Source organism: Zootoca vivipara, chromosome 16, assembly GCF_963506605.1.
Source record: "Zootoca vivipara chromosome 16, rZooViv1.1, whole genome shotgun sequence".
In the NCBI taxonomy this organism is placed as follows: Eukaryota; Metazoa; Chordata; class Lepidosauria; order Squamata; family Lacertidae; genus Zootoca; species Zootoca vivipara.
Genome location: NC_083291.1, coordinates 29,972,151 through 29,996,621, shown reverse-complemented (window position 1 = coordinate 29,996,621; position 24,471 = coordinate 29,972,151). Strand labels below are relative to the sequence as shown.

Here is a 24,471-nt window from a genome sequence, read left to right as displayed (position 1 = left end):
TTGCTGACCCCTGGCCTACATGTTCACTCACCTTGGTGAAGTGCTGCCATTTATTGAGGTTAACAGCTGCCATGTCAAGTGAAAAGAAAAGGAACTGAGGGAGGATTTGTTGGGAATGGTCTTAAATTTTAACAAACAGAAAGTGGATTAGCCCGGCGTGATTTGCACTAGTGGTAGGGTCAGTGAGGTTCCAATAGGAACCTATAGCAATACATCAGGCATAGATTAAGCGAACAGCACTTCATTTCAAGCAAGATTGACAGTGTCAGTAGAGGTTGCATCGTCAAAGTATTAACAAAGGGAGAAATTGTGAGATTAACAGACGAGGAAACAGGGTGGGATTCATTGGTGAGATATCTCTCTAGTGCCAGTTCGAAAGTTAGTTGTTCATAGGTCTTTTTAAAATGTGCATGGCATTCCAAGTCCAAGCTTCTGATGACTTTATACAGTATAAGATTTTGGGGTTGAACAGAGTTTGGACTGTTATTGATTGGGCACAAAATAGTGGTTCCTAGACCTCTGATAGTGCATCTTCTGTTTCCAAAACTTACCTTGCTACTAGGATCTCAAATTGCTCTAGATGCTGCATGCGCAGCAACCTCTCAGGCCACTGGAAATTAAGAGAAAGGTTAAGAAACAAAAACACAACAAAACTAAAACACTGCAAAATAGGCACTTAGGGCAAAGAAACATTTGTCCAGCTTGGAAACCCTGTGTTGGAACAAAAATGTATTCAGTTGTTTTGAGAAAGTGCAGATAACAGTGATAACTCAGTTTTCGAATGTCTGCGTTGACAAACGTTTCGGTTTTTAAACGCCGTAAACCTGGAAGTAAATGCAGTGGTACCTCGGGTTACAGATGCTTCAGGTTACAGACTCCGCTAACCCAGAAATAGTACCTCGGGTTAAGAACTTTGCTTCAGGATGAGAACAGAAATCGCGCGGTGGCAGCGGGAGGCCCCATTAGCTAAAGTGGTACCTCAGGTTAAGAACAGTTTCAGGTTAAGAACGGACCTCCAGAACGAATTAAGTTCTTAACCCAAGGTACCACTGTGCTTCAGTTTTCAAACGCCTTGGAAGTCGAACATGCCACACAGCTTCCGCCGAGTGCAAGATCCTAAAGCCTAGCTGTCGGCTATTGAGTTTTCGGTTTTCGAACGTTTCAGAACTCAAACAGTCTTCCAGAATGGATTATGTTTGAAAACCAAGGTACCACTGTAGTGTGTATCTTTCCACAGAACAGGAGCAGCCACTATTATGTATAACTGTGGAGCAGCCTTCTGAGATCTTTAGATCTTGCAAGAGGCACTGTCTTGCAGACCTGAGGGATCTACTGGGTACATAAGGGATAAGACAGTCTCTCAAGTAATCTGGTCCTGAGCTTTATAGGACCTTATGTTAGTACCATCACCTTGAATTTGGGTCCCAATGTCCTAGGCTGTGATCTATGGAAATTACTCTTTCCATGATTCCTCTGATCTTGAATGCCACTGCACTTGTTCATGACACCAACTCAAGCAGGGATAGTCAACTTGATGCTGTTGTACAACTCCCATCATCCCTGACCAGGCATCCCCAAACTTCGGCCCTCCAGATGTTTTGGACTATGATTCCCATCTTCCCCTACCACTGGTCTTGTTAGCTAGGGATCATGGGAGTTGTAGGCCAAAACATCTGGAGGGCCGCAGTTTGGGGATGCCTGCCCCGACCATTGGAGTCAATGGTCCATCTGGAGAGTAGAACATTAGCTATCCCTTATCTAGAGCCTTGTTGCCATAGACGTTTGGAAAAGGGAAGTGGTTGGCGCACTTGATCTGCTTTTGGTTGGGTCTGATCTTAGATGGATCCCAAGCATGTTCCTCAGAAATCCAGTGTTTGACACATGTGCACACCCATTCAAAAGAGGCATAGCCAGCCTTGTGTCCTCCAGATATTTTGAGCTCCCATCATCCCCCAGCATGGCCAATGGTCAGGTGTAACCAGAGCTGTAGTCCACAGCATCAAATTGGCCACTCCTGATTAAACAAACTATGAAAAAACAAGGTTTGTTATTTACTGAAGGTACTATAGTGAGGTGGACCCAGGTGGCGCTGTGGGTTAAACCACAGAGCCTAGGGCTTGCTGATCAGAAGGTCGGCGGTTCGAATCCCTGCAACGGGGTGAGCTCCCGTTGCTCGGTCCCAGCTCCTGCCCACCTAGCAGTTCAAAAGCACACCAAAGTGCAAGTAGATAAATAGGGACCACTCCAGTGGGAAGGTAAACTGTGTTTCTGTGTGCTGCTCTGGTTCGCCAGAAGCAGCTTTTGTCATGCTGGCCACATGACCCGGAAGCTGTCTGTGGACAAACACCGGCTCCCTTGGCCTATAGAGCGAGATGAGCGCCGCAACCCCAGAGTCGGACACGACTGGACCTGATGGTCAGGGGCCCCTTTTCCTTTACTATAATGAGGTAACACTCGCCCCTTGTGGCAGGTTTTGTTTTGATTGGTTCTGCATCTTAACAATAGTCGTACCTTGGTTTTCGAACAGCTTAGTTCTCGAACGTTTTCGCTCCCAAACACCGCAAACCTGGAAGTGATTGTTCTAGTTTCCGAACTATTTTTGGAAGCCGGACGTCCAGCGGGGCTTCCGCGGCTTCCGGGTGGCTGCAGGAGCTTCCTGCAGCCAATCAGAAGCCGTGCTTTGGTTTCTGAATGTTTTGGAAGTTGGAACAGACTTATGGAACAGATTCCATTCAACTTCTAAGGTACAACTGTATTGCCATTCTTTCCCTGCCTCTCCACCATCTGAGAGAACACTAAGCTAATATTTTACCCTCACAAACACCTGCAGTATTAAGGAGGATATAATTTAATTTCTCTAGCGTTACTTGCTTTCAGTACTCTCCCCCAAAAAACAATATTTTAAGCATTCATTACTAATTTGTTAAGTCTAGAAATAAAATAAGAATAAAAATGGTTCCCTTTTGGCTTTGAGAGCCATGATATATCCTGTGTGGGGGTGGTAGATCGGGCTGTTTCTTGGAATATATATCATGGCATATAGGAAGAGAAACTGTAGGGCTGATGGTTCTTTGTGTTTGAATTTGCAGGCCTCTCAGGTGGGAACTACGTCAGTGATTCACTACACGGCACTGATTTTGGCACGCCTGGTGCTGCTCACCTTGTGTGGATGGGTGCTCTGCTGGACTCTAGTTAACCTCTTCCGTAGCCATTCTGTTCTGAATCTCCTCTTTCTTGGCTACCCGTGAGTATCACTCTCTTGTATCCTGAATGTAATAAATAGGAAAGGGCCCAAAAGCACAAGGCATGGCAAAGAGAAGCCCTGTTGGCAGAGAATCGACAGGGTTAAAAGCCACCAGTTGAATAGGTCTTTGGGGGGGAAATGGATAGGAGGAAAATGATGCCTCTCTCAACATCTTTTTCCCCGCTAGAACCATTATAAAGGTCAAGGAGACACCTGGTCCATCGACTTAATGCAATGTATGAGCCAATGAGGAAGAGTAGATTTTAAAGGTGGGTAGGAAAGAGGAGAAGAATGGCAGCAATTGAAGAGACAGAGCCAGCACAATGATTGTGCTCCTTTACCTATGGCCTCGCTGCTTAGCCCTGGGAGTTGAGGCATGCCACAAAAAGTAGCACATGAGGCCATAGGTAAAGGAGCACAATCAACCTGGGTGCAGGAATTGCAAGCCTCTTGCTCAGTAGCTCCTTTCAGATGTTCATGGTTGAAATGCCTAATATACCACAGGCTGTAATCTCACCTTCACCCTTTCCCTTCCCTGCAGGTTTGGTGTCTATGTCCCACTGTGCTGCTTCCACCAAGACAGCAGAACACAGCCTCTTCCCACAGACTGTGGCTATTTGGTGCAGGATCAGCTGGTAGATTCTGGTGCCACGGGGGTTGGCAGCCTCGTCAAGCCCAAAGACTTCCTCTCTCTCCTGAGAGAGTCCCTGAAAGAACAGTTCAACAACCCAGTGCCCATCCCCACGCACAGCTGCCCCTTGTCTCCAGACCTCATTCGCAATGAGGTGGAATGCCTGAAAGCAGACTTCAACCGCAGAATCAAGGAGGTTCTGTTCAACTCCCTCTTCAGTGCCTATTACGTGGCATTCCTGCCACTGTGCTTTGTGAAGGTAGCTGTTGCTTTACTCCTTCGTTGCTATTGCTGCTGCTGCTGCTGCTGCTGCTGCTGCTGCTGCTGCTGCTGCTGCTGCTGACACCTTCTAAATCTTGTCTGTGGATTGTTGACACAGTGGGTTTCTGGTTAAATTTCCATTTCTCTGTCTCCCCTCTGGCAGCCTGGATGGCAGAATGTGTCTGATTCTGGAGTATCACTCCCGATTGGCAGATAGGTCTTGCCATACATGCAGTGCCGCTGTGGTTCGTCCACTCATCTTTCATCGCATCTTCTAGCCCCGTCCTCTTTCCCAGACAACTGTAACACAACTATACAGTGGTACCTTGGTTCTCAAACTTTATCTGTTCCAGGAGTCCGTTTGACTCCCGAAACCATTCGAAAACCAAGGTGCTGCTTCTGAATGGCTGCAGGAGCTTCCTGCACTCAGACAAAAGCCATGTTGGACGTTTGGCTTCCCAAAAACATTCGTAAACCGGAACACATAACTTCTGGGTTTGCTGCGTTCAGGAGCCGATTTGTTCGGGAGCCAAGCTGTTTGAGTACCAAGATACCACTGTATTTTGGTACTGTTAGTAGGCATTTGATGCCCAGCTCATGTCATCATTTGGCAGTGCCTGGGGTGTTCATACTAAGGATTTGAATTAATTTGGTTAGGGAATAGGGGCAGCTGTGATATCCAGGCTGACTTACCAGAGACCTCAGAAAGCTGTCCAGATAGATCACTGGAGGTTTTATCAGGCTAATGTCTAATGTGCAGATTTGGACCTTCCACAGCCAATCCAGTTTTTCTCTGTGTATCCAAGAAACGTTCTTGGGCTTGCTGTTTTGCTTCCATGCCAGTGACCATGCGTGTGCACATATTCCACAGTGGCATATACATCGGCTGTGCAAAAATTTCATGTAATGTATGCCAAGGAGAAAGGAGGATCTCAAAAGAGTCTTTTGCTGGCCTTGCAGTTCCTAGGTAGCTACTTAAATCTATGGCTGTAGGGCACCGTCTTCTCATTCTTGAGATCTCTGGGGCGTTGGCATTAACACCCTCTTTGGTTTCTTGCAGAGCACACAGTACTATGACATGCGCTGGTCCTGTGAACACCTCATCATGGTGTGGATCAACGCCTTTGTCATGCTCACCACCCAACTGCTTCCCCCCAAGTATTGTGACTTGCTACACAGATCAGCTGCCCACCTGGGCAAGTGGCAGAAGCTGGAACATGGTTCATACAGTAATGCCCCCCAGCACATGTGAGTGTGACCTCAAAGCATTTGTTGACAAGGGTCAAGGGAAAGAAAATAGGGCAGCTGAAGGTATCCTAATTTTGTACCTTTCTTCAGTTGGACCCAAGACTTACATTGTCTGTGTCAGTACTCATCAATGGTTTTGTTGTGCACCGTACTTTATTTGCTGTTACTGAGATCTGTTTTTGATAGGCTTACCTGAGACTCTTCGCAGAATTTATTGTGGTAACTGGCAGGGTGGGGGTTTTTGTTGTGTTTTGTTTTTTGTCTTCTCATCCAGTGAGAATTGTAGGAAGAGGACGCAGAGAACTAGTGTAACATCATTCTTCCTATCTTAAGTCACTTAATAGACAAATCACAAGTTTTCAAATCATCATTTCGCCTCATTTGAATTTAGGTGATCTAGTGCCTGCCCTTTAGGCAACAAAGTGGGTCACCCACAAATAAAGCAGTGGGTTCTACATACTTGGGGCACTGCCCAGGTATGGATAAAAATGGGTCCACAAACCAAACAAAAAATTGTGGGCGCCCAGGACCCTACCTCTCTCTTTCAGTACATTTCTATTCTGAAGCAAGTCCGGCTGTGTTTAATTGGGCTTGCTGCAAGGTAACTTGCAAGCATGTGCATGCTTAATTGGAAGTATATCGGATTGAACTCAGTCGGATTTATCTGTGAGTAGACAGGTGTAGGTAAGGATTAGACTGTGATTCTTGACCTCACACTGTGGCTAGGGATAAATCTCTTGCTTCCCTCTCCCAGCTCCAAATTTAAAATAGGACAAAGATAGGGTTCTTGCAGTTAATACAGGGCAGTTTCTGCTCTGTGCAGATTATTGGTACTAAAGCAGGCCTTCTCATCAAGTTAGCTTACTTCATTGCTAATCTTTTCCCCCCAAAAGTCCATTTGCTTATTTCAGCTTTTAGTGTCTATTTTTCATAACTTCATCTGTACACCTCCAGAACAAAAATAAAGAAGAGTATTAGGGATTCCTATGAAATTTGTTTTTACTTATTCAAATTCACATCTAATTGTACAATTGGCTATGTAGTCCAAAATATTTTGGAGGGTACCAGGTTGGTGAAGGTTGGGTTTTATGATTTGTATATGCAAAGCTATTTATGATTTTACCCTCGGGGTTTCTTTCCTTTTGTTCTTCAATATATACCTGAGGTATTCTTCTTTTCAGTTGCATATATTTTTAACTTACGTACATGAAGATTGTCAGCTTTATTACATAACTCAAGGTATCTTTGTTTTGTGTATTTTATGGCTACCAGTGAAAGATTCTACTTTCCAAAACAGAGTTAAAACCTCAGATTTTATGTATGTTTGTATTGACCAATCTAACTCAGAATTTACAACTCGGTTGAAACCTCTTGCTGTTATTTCAGTGCCTACTGCTTGAAAATATGTGTATATCAATGCCTAAACCAATCAACATGAATTCGGGGCATATATATTACCAGCTGTATATATAACATTTTGAATCGTGAAATTACTCCAGGTTGGCTTTCTGATGCTCACCGAGTCCCTTTGTCATACTCCACAGCTGGTCTGAAAGCACAATATGGCCACAGGGGGTGCTAGTGCGACATAGTCGGTGCCTATACAAAGCAGTCGGGCCTTATAACGTAGCAGTGCCTTCAGATGTGTCCCACGCGCGCTTTTATGTAAGTACCGTAAGTATTATTACGTAAGAATTCATATACCCCACCACCACATTTAAGCACAATTTTTCTGACGCCTGCAAATAATTAAATTAATTGATGTAAACTGCGGAATGGGCAAAACCGGCCCCCAAATAGCGGGAAAACAGCTGACAATCCCAAGAGCCTTTGCAACTGCAATCCCATGAGTCTTTTGAGGCCTGTGGAGATTTGGAGTTGGAGTGACTGTGGTGAAGTCGGGAGGATTGTTGTGGGTTTTTGGTGGAGTTTGGCTTTTTAAGATGGCGTTCCCCCACCATGTGCAGTTTCACGTATACAGCAGTACCTGGGAACATAACCCCAGCGTACGCTTTTGTAGTCCAAGAACAACTGGAGACGCAAAATTGGGAAACCCTGTATTAGCCATATAACGGGGTGGATTTCAGTGTAGCGCTAAGCCGAGGAGTAGTATTTATTTATTTACTTACTTACTTACTTACTTACTTACTTACTTACTTACTTACTTACTTACTTACTTATTTCCTGCCCACTCTGGGCGGTTCCCAACAGAATATTAAAAACACAATAAAACATCAAACATTAAAAGCTTCCCTGAACCAGGGCTGCCTTCAGATGTCTTCTAAAAGTCAGGGAGTTGTTTATTTCTTTGACATCTGATGGGAGGGTGTTCCACAGGGCGGCTGCCACTACCAAAAAGGCCCTTTGCCTGGTTCCCTGTAACCTCACTTCTTGCAGGGAGGGAACCGCCAGAAGGCGGCTCTCTGAGCTGGATCTCAGTGTCCGGGCAGAACGATGGGGGTGGAGACGCTCCTTCAGGTCTACTGAGGAGACTCTTCCATCAGCACAAGCATTCCTGCTTGCCCGACAGAATGATCTCACATCTCCTTGCCTCTAGAGGTTTGGGATAGGCACATGGTGGGGGGGGGGGAAGCCCTGTTGCACTAGCACAAGTCCTCACACAGCTTCCTCTAGCAGAACCGAGTAGTTGGATGTGATCCAGTGGTTCAAATAACAGAACCACACAGCAATGTTCCTAGTGGCTGCAGCCCTGGGGCTTCAAATGCAGTTGTTGGGCCTCTCTTCATTTTCCCCTGCCCCCCAGAATTCGATTTTCATTAAAAAAAGGTCTGCTTTCTGACCCTTCAAGCACTCTCTTTTTTCCCTCCCTACAGTTCCTCTTTCACCGTCCATTACGGCTTCTCAACCTGCTGATTCTCATTGAAGGCAGCGTGGTCTGCTATCAGCTCTACTCCCTGTTGCGGTCAGAGAAGTGGAACCATACCCTTTCCATGGCCCTGATCCTCTTCTGCAATTACTATGTCTTATTTAAACTTCTGCGGGACCGTATAGTGTTGGGCAGGGCATACTCATATCCTCTGAACAGCTACGGATTAAAAGCCCATTAATCACCTTGAAGAAGGGAAGGATATTTTCATACAGTTCTATTTTTTCCTTGCAACTGTTTATAAATATTTAAAAAAATATTTTATATTTTGTATACTGCTGGTTTTTTTGTGTGGGTTAAGGAAGGGCCAAGTGGCAATTAAATGTCGCTATATAAACAAGGTGTTATTTTATATAAAGCAATCATTGTGTATATACTGTATTATCAACATACATCTATGAAGCAAGAGCTTTGTATGTGTGGTCACTCCATCTACTTTGCATGCACAGGCTTAGTGTCCCTGCCCCCCCCCTTTCCCTCTTACCACTTCTGTTCTTGCAGCTCAGCTGAAGCATGCAGCTTGTGGTTTTGCCTACCCAAAAACCCGACTCTGAGAATGAGACCGCTAGAAGCCTAGACTTGTGGACTACCTCAAAACAGCAGAATGAAAAGTATTCCGCATCTTCTTGCGAGGAAGGCAAGGTGGATTTTTTTGTACTCTGCACCTGCCCTAATCTGAAACCACATGTGCACTTCATGGGATCTATGAAGTGAGAAAGCAGCAGAGGTAGAGAGGGTTCAATACCAGGTGAATAGAAGGGGAAAGAACTGCAGCAACCCCACCCCCCACCCCTGCCACACGATTGCTTTTTACAGCTACTTCCAAAGCTTGCCTATACAGTATATAGTTTAAATGCAAGCAGTAAGGTATATATATCCAATATAAGCAGCAGGGTTCAATGCACTAAGGTGTAGACACACATTCAACCCACTGTAGAACGCCTGGGAGTTAAAAGGGTTGGTGGCTAAGGCCCTTGCAGGCTAGCCCTCACCCTAACAGAACTGACAAGTCCAGGTTGTTCCTTCACCCATGGAAATGAGTGAATGAATGACAACTACATGTGAGAAACTAAAGATCAGGATGGGAGTGGGTACTAAGCTTGGCCCTTTCCCTTGGTACTGCTAGTCCCAGCCTGCACCAATTTCATTTGAACCGCACTGAACCTAATAGGACCAGGTTTGATTTCAGGTGTTTAATTTGAAATGTAAAATTTGAAATTTTAATAAAAATTATTAATGAAAAGAAAGAAGGAAGGAAACAACCAACAAGGAATGCACCCCTGCATTTTGGGGGTGTGACACTTGAGTCACGTTACAGTGGTGCTGTCTTTAGCTCAAAACTACTGCGCAACCGAAGAGGCAGGTAAAAAATTGTTTTTAAAATATACGTTGATTTCTACCAGAGCGGAACCAGGAAGTTTTGACGTGATCAGAAAATGGCATCTCTATGCTGCACGGGTGGCGCTGTGGGTTAAACCACTGAGCCTAGGGCTTGCCGATCAGGTGGTCAGCGGTTCGAATCCCTGCGACGGGGTGAGCTCCCGTTGCTCGGTCTCAGCTCCTGCCCACCTAGCAGTTCGAAAGCACGTCAAAGTGCAAGTAGATAAATAGGGACCGCTCCGGCAGGAAGGTAAACGGCATTTCCGTGTGCTGTTCTGGTTCGCCAGAAGCGGCTTAGTCATGCCGGCCACATGACCTGGAAGCTGTACGCCGGCTCCCTCAGCCAATAACGCGAGGTGAGCCACGCAACCCCAGTCGGTCACGACTGGACCTAATGGTCGGGGGTCCCTTTACCTTTACGCTGCACCCAGTTCCTCAAATGTGTGGCTGTTGGGTGATAGAGGTGCAGCAGAACGTATGTTTGCATGCCCAACGTATTCTGTGCCAAGCTCCAAGTAGCTAAACTTAGTTTACCTACTCTTGAGCTCTCTCAGGAATTGGGTACAGCTAGGCACAATTTTCTCTCATTCTTTTTGTGATTTGATGTCTACCCACCTTTATTTTACACTGTTGTAGTACCAAGTGTGCTCACCCTATTCAAAAGGGAGGAAGTACTGTACAGGAGGAGTTGAGTTGAGGGGGACTTTGATAGAACGTTTTGTTTTGGACTGAGGGTCAGATTTAGTCAGATAAACAATTACACTCTCCATTTTGTGTCAATGTGAACCAGTGACCAAGTGAAACGTTATTGGTACATATCTGTCCCAAGAGACAATGGGTGCACCTCTGGGGGTGAAATTAAACCACTGTGTTAGCAGCACTGATCTGCCCGGGATGCAAGTCTGGGCAGTGTGTATGGAGGTCTTGGGCTGGCCAGACAAGAAGACCCTCCTCTCAGCTTCACTGATGTGGTCCAAAGGAAAGCAGAGCAATACATTTGGCACCAGTTTGGCTGCAGGAGTTGCCAGAAGGAGGCATACACGGCCAAGTGCAGAGCCTCAATTTGGCCTGATCACTGTGATTAACTATAACCTAGGAACAATAGGGCATGCCATTTTAGCGAGTGAAATCAATTTTTGCAAATTTCTATAACGAGGGGTCTTTAAAAATACATCTTTGGGGGCTAGAAATTCAAATCTTCTATTACCTTTGTGATTGGACCACATTTAGCTTGTCGAGTCTACATTTGATAAAGCAGCACATAAACTTTCAGAAAACCAAAGAATTTTACCTTCCGAAAATGTCAGGTAACTAGAAATAGAATAACGGCAAGTACTTGGTAATCCTTTTAATGTTTCTTGCGCAATTTTACCAAGGAAAACTAAATTATTTTTATTTAACCAAAATATCTCTTGAATTCCCAGCTCGTGTTGCAACTTTTTAGAACCCCTCGTTTTTGGAATCTTAAGAGTTGCAAAATTCAACACGCCCTAACAGGACAACTTGCAGACCACAACCTAATTTCATGGAGTGGTGAGGAAAGCTCCCCCCAACTCATCAGTTCAGACCTCTGGCAAGAGCAGTCTATCCCTGCCATGGCCTCCTACTTGAGCAGGTAGGGGGAGAAGATGTGGGGAGTTGCCCGAACCATGGCATGCAGCACCAAACAGATTATCCCCCTCTTCCAGCCTGGTTCATCAAATCCTGGGTGGAGATGGCAGCTATGTTACATCTATAAATATATAGATATATATATATATTCGTTCTTTGGTTCCTCACCAGTTTGCCTTCTGTATAACGGTTTTGTACACCTGCCAAAATTTTGTGAATGGGCGCATGCCCCACAGCCCTCTTAGTTGGAATTCTGAGAAAACAATCCTGTCTCCATCAGTGCAAAGATCCTGGCAACCCCCAAGCCTTAACCATTTTGAATGCATTTGTAAGAGGACCTATATGGGAACAAGCACTTTTTCATGCCCCCCATGATCATGGCAACAGATCAATATTAAGGTAATGCCATTTCATTTTGTGGGGATGGGCAGTTTTTTATGCAAAAGCCTGAGGCCCATCATTCCTCTGTATGTTTGGTTCAAATACTCTCTGTAACCATGGTCATTCTCCCCAATATATTTTCAGCTATGTTTTTAGTCTATATGATTTGGAGGGCTATTAGTTCAGAGCACCTATTTCTGCTGGCCTCTGCGGTATGCAATTTAAGCCAAGGAGCATTCATTGGCTCAGGATCGGGTACCCTAAATTTGGCCAGTCCCAAGTAGCGTGGGTGTAGATCTAAAGATGTAAAACCTCAACCCAAACAATTATTACTTCATATTCCATGAATAACAAAGATTTTTATGCACAGGAAAAGTGCCTGTTCTCCTGCCTCAAGCCACCCAAAACTTCCAAACGCTTAAAAAAAAGTTTTACTTTGTATTGGTTTGAGACAGCTGGCCCTATTGCCCAAGAATGTCGTAATAAATGTCTGGTTTTGCCATTATGCCAAGAAATTGTTCCAGCTTCAGGCCAATCTGGAACAGTAGTGCTTCATTCCACCACTTTGCCATGATCTGTGTGAGAAAGAGAAGAGTACAATAGCAGGGATACACTCTGAGGAAGAATACTTCAAAGTAGTTACTAGAATACACCATGCAACGTGGGGGGGGGGGCAGCACCTCTATCAAGGTCATTTGTGCTCTAGGTAGACCAACTGAAAGGGCCTGGAGGTATCTCAGTTAAGGGAAAGGGGACTTGCTAGCCGTAAGAGAAATGGGATATGAAATAAAGTCAGGTTGGGAGGAGAACCAGCACAACTTTAGTGTTTTACGGTATTGGCATTTTAGAAGCCTGCCCCTTATCTATTTGAAGGAGGCTCAACTAGACATTACGAATGCCACAGAGGGAGCTTCCTGCAGAGTCAGTTCCCCACTTTCTACGAGCCATGAGGGCTAGTGTTTACCTCGGTCGACTGGAGCCCATCCCAAGCTATGGCTCTGGGTTGGCCACTGTGAGAAGGGGATGCTTCAAAATCACACCCTTTGAATGTCCTTGTTTGGCAGGTTCTGCCAAACCACGGGGGCAAAGGTGTCTCTTTTGAGCAACTGCACCTGCCAGCGAGTGGATGCATTTCATCATATATGACAGTGTGTGAAAAAGAATGGGGTAGTTGCCTTTCCCTTGTTAATGTGGCATTCGCATTTTACGTCTGGGTAACACATCTAGATTTGGTCACTGTTGAAACAAAAACCAGCCAAGGGCTTCTTGGCAAAGAAGGAGGAGGAAGAGGCCCACATACATTTCAGTAGGATCCTGCAGTAATATAAAATGTGACCAGAGAGCACCCCTCTCTTCAGATGAAAACTAACCAGCTTCGAGAGCGGCGCACATGATCCTTGGCCGGGAAGGGGCAAAAACTCATCCTCGTCGCCACATTTGAGAGGAACCAGGGCGAGAGGCAACAGGCAGGTGCCAATGTAGGAGTGAATTTATGTGGCTGTTTCTGCTATGTGTAGGGGGATGAACTATTGAGAGGTACCAGCCACCTGGGCAGTAGCAGCAAGAGAGGGAGCTGTGGTCTCAACCACTAAGCCTCTTGGGCTTGGTGATTGGAAGGTCGGCGGTTCGAATCTGCACGACTGGGTGAGCTCCCGTAGCTTTGCCCCAGCTTTCTGCCAACCTAGCAGTTCAAAAGCACACCACTGTAAAGTAGATAAATAGGTACTGCTGCGGCGGGAAGGTAAATGTGTTTCCATGCGCTCTGGCTTCCGTCACAGTGTTTCATTGCGCCAAATGTGGTTTGGTCATGCTGGCCACATGGCCCGGAAAGCTGTCTGTGGACAAACACCGGCTCCCTCGGCCTGAAAGCGAGAAGAGCGGCGCAAGCCCATAGTCGCCTTTGACTGGACTTAACCGTCCAGGGGTCCTTTACCCTTTTTACTAGCAAGAGAAAGTCGTATTTACCTGGATGCTGATAGGAAGCCCTGAAATAGTATATCCAACTGGTATTACCAGCGCTGGGATGCCAGTCAAGTTGGCCAGTTGCATGTACCTACAAATATCAAGAGAAGGGGCACATCAGAGGTGGTCCAGCAGACATCTCTCTGATCCTTAGGACTCCCTAGTCCACACCCTCTCCCTTCTAGACAATTGTTTCCCAAACCAGTTGTTTTTAGACTACAATTCCCATCACCCCTGACTGCTGGTACTCCTAGCTAGGGGTGATGGGAGTTCTAGTCCACAAACAGCTAGAGAACCAAGTTTGGGAAACTGCCCTAAGACCATATCCCTCAATAGCCCAACTTCACATTATTCTTGAGTACTGGAATGTGAACTGTGACAATGCCCCTTTCTGGCCTGGATAATAATATTATTATTATTATTATTATTATTATTATTAATTATTATTATTTATACCCCGCCCATCTGGCTGGATTTCCCCAGCCACTCTGGGCGGCTTCCAACAGAAAAATGAAATAAAATAATCTATTAAACATTAAAAGCCTCCCTAAACAGGGCTGCCTTCAGATGTCTTCTAAAAATCTGGTAGCTGTTTTTTCTCTTTGACATCTGATGGGAGGGCGTTCCACAGGGCGGGCGCCACCTACCGAGAAGGCCCTCTGCCTGGTTCCCTGCAACTTGGCTTCTCGCAACGAGGGAACCGCCAGAAGGCCCTCGGCACTGGACCTCAGTGTCCGGGCAGAACGATGGGGGTGGAGACGCTCCTTCAGGTATGGATGGAAAAATGTGTTTGTAGAACCCTCCAACATCTGCATGCCTTGAATGCAGCCTACTGTTCAAGGGTCACATCCATGCCCACTTTTCCCTTTGGCCCCATCCTCCACTGGCATGCAGCTCCCAGCCCTGCTATAGCGGATATATACTTGCTGAGCAATGAAGGTCAAGCTGGAAAACGACTTGGGCTGCACATCTAGAACTTTCTCTCCCTCTCAAAGAAGTCTAACCAACTGGGGTGTTTCTATCAGCTGAAACCCAGCCAACATGGCGTGTTAATAATCCAGAGAGCATTATTTCTTCTTTAAGATGGCAAAGACAGCAAACCAAAGCAAGTCTCAGTTTCCATGTATCCAATGGCCAATTTCACTTTGGAGGGAGCCAAGTCCCCCTAGAATTCTTCCCTGCCAGTTTTTGTCAGTGGCCTTCCTACAGGGAGCCTCCTCTCCTCTTGCTGACCAGCACTTCACCCAGTGAGAGCAGCAGCAGTGGGTCAGGTGAGGGGAATCAGGAAGTGAGCAGGACGGAGGTGTCAGGGCTCAGCGCCAGGACCAAGAGGTGGAGGGGAGCAGGCAGCCTGACCAAACATAAGGTCGGGAGGAGGCGTTTCGGGGCGCCCAAACTCTTATGCTGGTCCTGTAGCCGGAAACGTCCACTCCCGGATTCTGCGAGTGACTGAGAGGTCATGTTTTCTGCTATCTCTGCACTATGCACAATAAAAACTCTTAAGCGGACTTGGGCGTCTTTACTCAAGAGTAGCCACAACAACACCATTACAGTTTTGCTTTGAAAAACACATGTCCTTACCTCATGGTCCGGAGAGTTGTCCTAATATCGCTACACCCAGTCAGAAGATCAGAGCCCTGGATTCTTGGGGCAGCGCATGCAGTACCTTGCACAAGAGAAAAATGTGTGTGTGGTGTGGGTTTCTGGTTGTTGTTTTTTAAAGTTGCGTGCTTTTATCCTGAGTTATTTGGCTCTTATCCCTCACTGTGACCCTTTCCATTCAACCCCCAGAACCGTTTCCAGTAAAAAAAGGTTAAGTATGCCACACATAAGAGCTGAGCTGGTTCTGAAAGCCAAAATTTCTGTATTTCTCCCTCTATTTTCTCTCTCTTTTCTTTTGCTTTTTTCTTTTCTTCTCTATTTAGATTAGTTTGACTTTTATTGCATTGTATGTTGAAAACTTTCAATAAAAAAAAAATCAGGTAATGAAAAAGGGATGTGAGGTCAAAGGTGAAGAAAAAAACATTTTTATGCAGATGAAATCTGCCTGCAAAACAGAAATCCTTTAAACAGGTACTATGGATTGAATCTGAAATGATACACATACCAAGTGCACGTTCTGCCATCTAGGTAAAGGTAAAGGGACCCCTGACCATTAGGTCCAGTCGTGACCGACTCTGGGGTTGCGGCGCTCATCTCGCATTATTGGCCGAGGGAGCCGGCGTACAGCTTCCAGGTCATGTGGCCAGCATGACAAAGCCGCTTCTGGCGAACCAGAGTCGCACACGGAAATGCCGTTTACAGTACTCGCGGGGATTTGAACCGCCTACCTTCTGATCGGCAAAGTCTAGGCTCAGTGGTTTAACCCACAGTGCCACCCATGTCTGCCATCCAAGTACCACTTTAATTCACCTAGTTGGTCTCTAAGGTGCTACTGGAATGAATTTTTTTCATTTTTTTAAGACTACGGTAGACCAACACTGCTACCTACCTGTAACTTTAATTTACCTAGTTCAGCAAAAAAATCTTTAGTATATTTCTGGCTGCGTTAGGCCAGTTGTTTTTTTAAGTATATACATTTTATGACATAAATCCATATATTTCTTTACTTATTTAATTTATATTCCATGCTTCCCCCCCAAAAGTGTCCAGGGGCGTAAAAACTTCAAGAAACTGAGCCAAGCCACGAGTTACAGTTCAAATCTCCCTTGATATGCCTTATGTGGCGAGGGCATTACACATGTAGAAGATGGCTTAGGAAACGTGCCCATTTTAGAGATTCAACGCCTGGTAGGTGACAACACATTTAACCTCCTTTTTTTAACATACCCAGACAGAGGTCATACCAACCAGTCACAAAACACACACCACCTCCCTAGGAACAAACGGGGGAACCGTGTTGACCTCATACCCTGCTGCATTTAAAACACCCACCGTCATTTGGCCAGCCACTACTATACTCAGACAGTATGAAAACATTTTAATTTAGACCAGAGCACATGCAGGACGGGAAGCAAATCAGGCCAATAAAGCCCCTACAAGTTAATATAATAGTGTTCAATTCAGCTGGCGTCAGATACCTGGGGTAATAAGACAGTTCACATTCGCAAACATCTGTCGTAGAAGGGCCATGGTGCGGCTCCGCTGCCGATTTGCCTGCAAACAAGTGGGAATTGAGTCTGGGGAAAACTGCATACTGGCCCATAGAAGGAACAGTCAGAACTTGGTTCTCAAACACCTCGTGACTCGAATGTCTTGGCTCCCGAACGCTGCAAACCCGGAAGTGTTCCGATTTGTGAACATTTTTTAGAAGCAGAACGTTCAATGCAGGTTCCAATTGAGTGCAGGAAGCTCCTGCGGCCAATCGGAAGCTGTGCCTTGGTTTTTGAACCTTTTCGGAAGTCAAACGCACTGGCGGAGGAAGAGGAGTGGGGGGGGGAGTGCACCGCCCCCGGCAGCGAGATCCTGGTGGGATGCCATTGTGACTGCCCCCGCGCCCGCACTGGACGCCACGCCTCCGCAGGCAGTGTGCCGCGCCCCTACGGTGGCGCGCCACACCCCCGGGATGCGCATCAGACTCGCCCCCGCCTGCTCTCTGTCCCCGGTGCTGGAGCATGAAGCTCCGCCACTGGTCAAACGGACTTCTGGAACGGATTCCATTCGAGAACCAAGGTACGGCTGTACTTGCAGCCTGATGGCCAAACAGAGGGACACATGCAAATGCTGGGTTTATTTAAGAAGAAAACCCATGAAAAGCCCCTGCAGAGGGAGACGCACACCTGAACATACCGCAACCTCTAGGGCAGGCATCCCCAAACTGCGGCCCTCCAGATGTTTTGGCCTACAACTCCCATGATCCCTAGCTAACAGGACCAGTGGTCGGGGAAGATGGGAATTGTAGTCCAAAACATCTGGAGGACCAAAGTTTGGGGGTGCCTGCTCTAGGGTGACCAAACCCCTTGCTGTGGGATGGAACACTGGGACAGACAAGTCACAACAGTTCCTAGAGTGTCCACTAAGAGGAACTCACCTGGAGGGACACCTGACTAAGCTCAGTTACTGTTCCTCCAGATATGCAGATGAGATGGATTAGCTGGCAGACAAAAGCCCCTAGCCAGCAGCCATTCTCTCTCTTAGCCTTTTCTTCTTCAACGGGAACACATCTCCAGAGAATCTCCAGTTAGGATGGTTCTCCCTCTTGCCCTGCTGCCAAGAGAGAGACCAGATGGAGCCTCACTTTACTAAGTAGTCTCCACATGTACATATTTGTAACTTTTCTACGTAAGCCTGCCTTTCTGAGATTATGCTGTTAACTCAGGATGACATGTGAGTAAACTCTATCTTATTTTAATACTATTGTGTTGTGCATTTCTTTTAAGAGGGACAAAGGGGATTTGCCAGGAATTATAATATTGGAGTATAATATTGTTGCAGAGGTTCTAACAAACCTAACGCTCACGCTTTACTGCGCACAAAAGGGGAATGTCACTCTGCTGATATTGAAAGATTGCTAACACAAGCTTGGATAGGATCTATCTTATAATATATCCTAACCCACATCCCTAACATTCCCACACTTACCTGCAGGAAATGGCTGTCCAGCCTGCCTCCTCATCCCAGGCTACACCTGGAGGTGAGGAGGAAGGCCTATGCTACTCCACTACCACCCTAAGGCCCCATAGCTTTGGGTTGATTAAGCAGTTAAGCCTCCGGGGTGGCCAGTGTTCTATCCCAGAGCCACAGGACCCAGAGAGCAAGCCTCGGGGCCAGCCCATCACCCAGAAACGGAGCCACCAGGCTGGAGCACAACTACTCCCCACACCTGAACCACCAAGAGTGACCCAATAAAAGACCAGGTGTACCTAACTAACGGTACAGCAGACTACCTATCGCTCAGCAGCTATTCAGTAGGTGAATGAACCACCTCAAAACAGCTGGATCAGCCAAAAATTCTTACACAGCCCCAAAGTGACCAACAAGCCACACTGAGGGACAGGGAGCAAGGGCAGATGACCAGCCCTTAAAAGGACGGCCCGCCCACCTCACCCACAGGTGTGTGAGTGCACAGGAGCGACAGACAGGTTGCCTCGGTCTGAACAGGCCGCAAATACGCCCACCACCCACTGAGATGACCCTCTAAGTGTCCTTATTTTCCAGAGACAGCCCAGGGTTTGACACAAACTGTCCCAGTTTCTGATTGGATCTTGGAACGTCCCGCTTTTCCTTAGGATGTCCCTATTTTCATCAGAGGAATGTGGGAGGGTATGGAGTTATGCGACCCCCCCAAACCAAGGAGGTAATTAACTGTAACAACCTTGACAATTTTAATCGGAGAAATGTTGGGAGGGTATGCCCTAAGGTGGAACTTTGAAGAGGGGGGAATTTGAGATAAATGTGTGTGATTAAAAAATTAAGGAGCCTGCAGTTCACCAGATACAGTGGTACCTCGACTTACGAAGACGATTCGTGCCGCGGCTGTCTTCGTAAGTCGAGGTTTTCGGTTCTCGAAGCGCCGCTTTGGCACATGCGTCGCTCTGCGCAGGCGCAGAACGTGCACACTGGGTGAAACTGGGTGCGCGCGGAGAAAAGACTTCCGGGGGTTGTCGACTTTGGAAGTCGAAACCTTCGGAAGTCGAAGCGTTTGGTTGTCGAGGCATGTCTGTACTGCTGTCCTACAATTTGAGTCATCCCTGACCACTGGCCACGGTGGCTGGGGCTGCTGTGAGTTGGGAGGACAGATTTAACACCGCCGAATGCAAGCAACCTTCTTTTCACCCACGACCAAAATAAAGGGCGAAACCTGAAGAACAGGAAAGCATACCCTACTGTAATACAGCAAAAAATAATCATAATAATAATGGTGCAATCTTGCAATTAACTGCCTTTTACCTTAATATAATCCAGAGCTGTGAACTGAGAAGCGATTGCAAGATTAAAACGAGTCTCCAGATTCTGGAAAAGGAAAAAACACGGGGGTGATTCCTATATAATCATGGACAACCTGCCCACCTAGAACAGACATGTAGGTATTGTAATAGGGCACAGAGCTGAAATTAAGACCTCTCCACACACAACCTTCCGCCAGAGAAGAGAGACAAAAAGGCACAGATACGGGCAGAGCTGAGCCATGTGTTTTCCTCCTCCTCGCCTTCCTGCCCATCATCGCGTCAAGAGCTGCTTGGTGTCGGAGCAACATCTGCTTGGATCAGGCATCCCCAAACTGCGGCCCTCCAGATGTTTTGGCCTACAACTCCCATGATCCCTAGCTAACAGGACCAGTGGTCAGGGATGATGGGAAATGTAGTCCAAAACATCTGGAGGGCTGAAGTTTGGGGATGCCTGGCTTGGATGCTCCAGAATTCCCAAGCCCCTTCATCTGAAGGGTGGGCTTTAGGAACAGATTTTAGGACAATACATCGTCTTCCCGCTGCATAGCAGTCACAAAACCAGCAAAATGGGTACACCAAGCATTACACGTCAACCGTGTTTACAGAAGAAAGGCGTAGCCTTGCAGACAGTTCAAGCCGAGCAAGGTGTGTCGCAATCTCCGCAGGGCCAAAACGGAAAGGAATATGGGAATTGCTAGGCCAGTTCACGTGCCACTCAGTGTGGAAAGCAAGGGGGGGAGCACAATTTCTGTGTTTGCAGAAACTATGGCTAATTGGTGGCCCTGGCGAGGAAGATGCGGCTTCACAATCTATCCCAGGGTTTCCCAAACTTGAGTGAGTCTTTGACTGTTTTTGGACTACAGTTCTAAGTCACCCCTCCACTCATGGACGTACCCAGCATGGGGCAGGGGGGGCAGCTGCCCCCCTAGAAGCAGGGCAGCTGGAGAGGACAGGCATACGCAAATGAAGTGCCGTGGAGCATTGTGGGGCAGCACTTTCTGTGCTGTGCTCGCTGTGACTTGAAAGAGCGTGGGCTGAAGTTAGCCCAGGTCCAGCTCCAGGTTTCCTTCAACGGAGGCAGCTTTGCTTCTGCTGCCTCATTTTAGTCACCGCTGCCGTTAAAGGAGCGGGCGAGGCAGGAGTGCAAACGGCCCCCTTTCCTCTGGGGGGCGTGGACGTTGACCATGCCTCCTGGGGGGATCCTGGCCACATCATTGCCAGCTAGCCAATTGGGTGGCTGGGGGCGTGGCTGGTGTGCCCCCCCCTAGCTTTGATCTTGGGTACGCCCATGCCTCCACTTACCATTTGTCCAAAGGAATTGTTGAAGTCAGGCTGCAGGAAATCTCTCATCTCACTAAGGATGCAGATCACATGAGCCACTCGTATCTCCTCCAGTTCTGGCAGGGACACATCAACCACGGAGGCACCTAAACCTTCTAGGAACTTCACAGCTGATCATCAGTGGTAGTCGGGGAGGGAAATAAGAGAAACTTAATAGCCTAACAGGTGTCCCCATATGTTTCAGCAAATCTGCGTCAAAGTTTACCTTTCTTTTTTGAGTTTAATTTTTTAAATTAAATTTCTGTTTTACATTTTAGAATGCTCACTTGAACAACCTTAAAATATCAATGACTTCCCTTCCTCTCTTTCCGTGGTTCATTTTGCACAACATAAATCCCTGAATATTTTATATAAACGAAACCATTCAGTATTCCATTATTAAAGGTAAAGGGACCCCTGACCGTTAGGTCCAGTTGCGGACGACTCTGGGGTTTGCGGCACTCATCTCGTGTTATTGGCCGAGCGAGCCGGCATAGAGCTTCCAGGTCATGTGGCCAGCATGACTAAGCCGCTTCTGGTGAACCAGAGTAGCGCACGGAAACGCTGTTTACCTTCCCCCTATTTATCTACTTGCACTTTGACGTGCTTTCGAACTGCTAGGTTTGCAGGAGCTGGGACCAAGCATCGGGAGCTCACCCCGTCACAGGGATTCGAACTGCCGACCTTCTGATCAGCAAGCCTAGGCTCTGTGGTTAAGACCACACGTCCCATTCCATTATTGCATCTGTCGAAATTTATTTACACTGTTGAATTTATCTTAATGCTGCCCACGTTTTCAAATAAACACAATTTTCCTCCATATATTCAATAAACATTTTTCTTCTTTGAACTTCTGTTCTTCTTGTTCTCTTATTCTACAGTATATGTTAGGTCCGCAAGCTGCGCATATTCCATCAATGTAAGTTGGCAATCTTCTCTGGTTGGGACTTCACTCATTTTCCATTTTGGGGCTAACAAAACATGAGCCACGGTAGTGGCATACATAAATAACCTTTTCTGACCCCTGGCAATTTCCTTCTGAGTTCTTCCTAACAAAAAATGACTCTGGTTTGGTTTTTTGGGGGGTGGGGGTGTACTTTTTCCAATTCATTATGAATTATTTACCTTTCTGGCAGGTGGCTAGGATTTCAGCATCACACGCCTGGCAGACAAGCAAAAAATCAAAACAAAAAAGAGTTATCCCCAAGGATCCACCTTTGCAGAACCAAAATTAAAGAACTTTTCTCCTCCTCTCGTCTATGGCACCCACCACACTCCCAGTCATGTGACAGAGTCATAGGGTGGCCTTATGTTTCCTTAGGGGACATGGAATTGCATATAAGTTGCATATAAGGCAATGGGGTTGTGACAATCTCTTTATTCACAGCAGACAAGTAAAAGACAAAGACCAACTCCCAGCCTACTGCTATATATATGTAGCCAACTGGGCCAACCTACAAACTCCAGGTAAAACTAATTTAAACTAACTAAAACAGTCACTCTTAGCCTTAACTCCTTCCTGGCTACTCTGCTCCTGTGTTGTGCCTGCTATTCAATACACAACAGAATTGTAGAATTGAAAGGGAACCCGGGGGGGGGTCACCTGGTTCACCCCCCTGCAATGCAGGAATCTTTTGCCCAACGTGTGGGACTCAAACCCATGACCCTGAGATTATGAGCCTCATGAGGTGCCCGGAACCCCTCACCTAACACCTAGTAAGCATCATTCTGAGGACGGAGTGGCCCCATCTCAATGAAGGATGCAAGAGAAAGAAAGAGGCAAACGGGCACCTTAAAGAAAGTCCAGTCAACCCCCAACTTCAAGTCCTTCAAATCAGGTGTGAAGACTTCAGAGAGGGATGGTTTGGGCTGGCCTAATCCTGAAACAGGTGGAAAAGGAACAGTCAACAGGCACACAATGGAAGGGAAGATACGTCGTGGTACCTAGGATGGGAGCGAACGGGCAGTTAAGACTCACCATACGGGTAGCGGGGGTCAGGACCAGCCAAAACAGCATAAGCAACAGCCGCGTCTGCCACTGATGTAGACAAGGGGCCTAGCCAAAAAGAAGAAGAAGAAGAATAAACAGAAGTTGCATTCTGGATCCTTATAAAAGAAAGAACCTTGCAAGTAGGGAAAAAATCATAGCAGGCCAAGTTCCCGCTGGACCTCTTCCCCCCATGTGCTAGCTTTCTATCTGTAGGGAGTTATATGGGTGGAGCACTGGAAACAATCGGCTGCACGTATATAATCTGATGTGATGCTGTCTGTTCCGCCACCTCATCCCGATCCCCTTCAGGTGTACGGAAGAATGTGTGAGGGTTTGAACTCGGCAGTGGGCGTGGGAGCTCCATCTTCGTCTGCTGTTATGATTGTTCTCTCTGTTTTATTATTATACAGTGAAATAAGAAAGTACGTCCACAACAAGCAAGTTTCCAGTTCGTATAGAAAGCTGCCTGTGTTCTCAGGAATACGGTAGACATAGATCTCTCTCTCACTCACTCACTCACTCACTCTCACACACCCCAAATTCACACATCACATTAAGCCAAACCACGGCTTAGGACAGGCATCCCCAAACTGCGGCCCTCCAGATGTCTTGGCCTACAACTCCCATGATCCCTAGCTAACAGGACCAGTGGTCAGGGATGATGGGAATTGTAGTCCAAAACATCTGGAGGTCCAAAGTTTGGGGATGCCTGGCTTAGGAGATTGCAGTTGTTTTGCTTTTTAGATCAGTGTAGCACAGCAGCTAAGCCAAAAGTCTGGTTTAGTGTGTCATCCAAATCCAGGATTGTGGTTAAGTTCTTAATAATTACAACAACAACAACAACAACAACAACAACAACAACAACAACAACAACAACAACAACAACATTGTTTTATTATTTATACTCCGCCCATCTGGCTGGGTTTCCTCAGCCACTCTAGGTGGCTCCCAACAGAATTAATGATAATGATGATGATGATGATGATAATAATGTGATAAAACATCAGACATTAAAAACTTCCCTCAACAGGGCTGCCTTCAGATGTCTTCTAAAAGTCAGATAGATGTTTATTTCCTTGACATCTGATGGGATGGCGTTCCACAGGGCGGGCGCTACTGCCAAGAAGGCCCTCTGCTTGGTTCCCTGTAACGTCACTTCTCACATGGAGGAACCGCCAGAAAACCCTTGGCACTGGATCTCGGTGTCCGGGCTAAACGATGGGGGTGGGGATGCTCCTTCAGGTATACTGAAGCCACATTTGCAACAGGTCCTGGTTGCAACACGCTAAACCAAACTTTGATTTAGCTGCCAGCTCACACTGACCTAAAAAGGCTAGGCGTGAGCTCGTCTCTGGAAGACGGCTTGTTCACTTTACAGTGGTACCGCTACTTACGAATTTAATGCGTTCCGAACGCACATTCTTAAGTCGAAAAAATGTGTAAGTCGAATCCCATAGGAATGCATTGGGAGAAGAAATTCGTAAGTCAAATCAACCCTATCTAAAAATTCGTAAGTAGAAAAAATCCTATCTAAACCGCATCCAAGATGGCGGATGGAGCTCCGTTCGTAAGTAGAAACATTCGTAAGTAGAGTTATTCGTAAGTCGAGGGTACCACTGTAATCTATTTCAGGCTTTAATCTATTTATAAATATGCCACAATTCATTA

General features: G+C 46.5%; 2 protein-coding genes across 3 annotated transcripts in view; one reads left to right on the top strand and one right to left on the bottom strand.

The window, feature by feature from the left end:
- The window catches only part of TMEM39A (transmembrane protein 39A), a 28,350-nt gene extending 18,372 nt beyond the window's left edge, over nucleotides 1–9,978 (top strand). For both annotated transcript variants that reach the window (XM_035140938.2, XM_060268953.1), the window contains exons 5-9: nucleotides 3,090–3,244; nucleotides 3,786–4,134; nucleotides 5,197–5,384; nucleotides 6,929–7,049; nucleotides 8,219–9,978. In XM_035140938.2, the coding sequence (XP_034996829.1) occupies nucleotides 3,090–3,244; nucleotides 3,786–4,134; nucleotides 5,197–5,384; nucleotides 6,929–7,049; nucleotides 8,219–8,452 (1,047 nt within the window). In that variant the 3' untranslated portion in view covers nucleotides 8,453–9,978. The remainder of the gene's footprint in view (nucleotides 1–3,089; nucleotides 3,245–3,785; nucleotides 4,135–5,196; nucleotides 5,385–6,928; nucleotides 7,050–8,218) is intronic.
- A 906-nt stretch (nucleotides 9,979–10,884) lies between these two features.
- LOC118097823 (uncharacterized) overlaps nucleotides 10,885–24,471 on the bottom strand; it is a 34,728-nt gene continuing 21,141 nt past the window's right edge. Inside the window, exons 12-20 of the mRNA XM_060268952.1 lie at nucleotides 22,792–22,869; nucleotides 22,605–22,693; nucleotides 21,939–21,975; nucleotides 20,796–20,944; nucleotides 19,495–19,557; nucleotides 16,686–16,761; nucleotides 15,187–15,271; nucleotides 13,609–13,696; nucleotides 10,885–12,218 (exon numbers count right to left, since the gene is read on the bottom strand). Coding sequence (XP_060124935.1) covers nucleotides 12,105–12,218; nucleotides 13,609–13,696; nucleotides 15,187–15,271; nucleotides 16,686–16,761; nucleotides 19,495–19,557; nucleotides 20,796–20,944; nucleotides 21,939–21,975; nucleotides 22,605–22,693; nucleotides 22,792–22,869 — 779 coding nt within the window. The 3' untranslated portion in view covers nucleotides 10,885–12,104. The remainder of the gene's footprint in view (nucleotides 12,219–13,608; nucleotides 13,697–15,186; nucleotides 15,272–16,685; nucleotides 16,762–19,494; nucleotides 19,558–20,795; nucleotides 20,945–21,938; nucleotides 21,976–22,604; nucleotides 22,694–22,791; nucleotides 22,870–24,471) is intronic.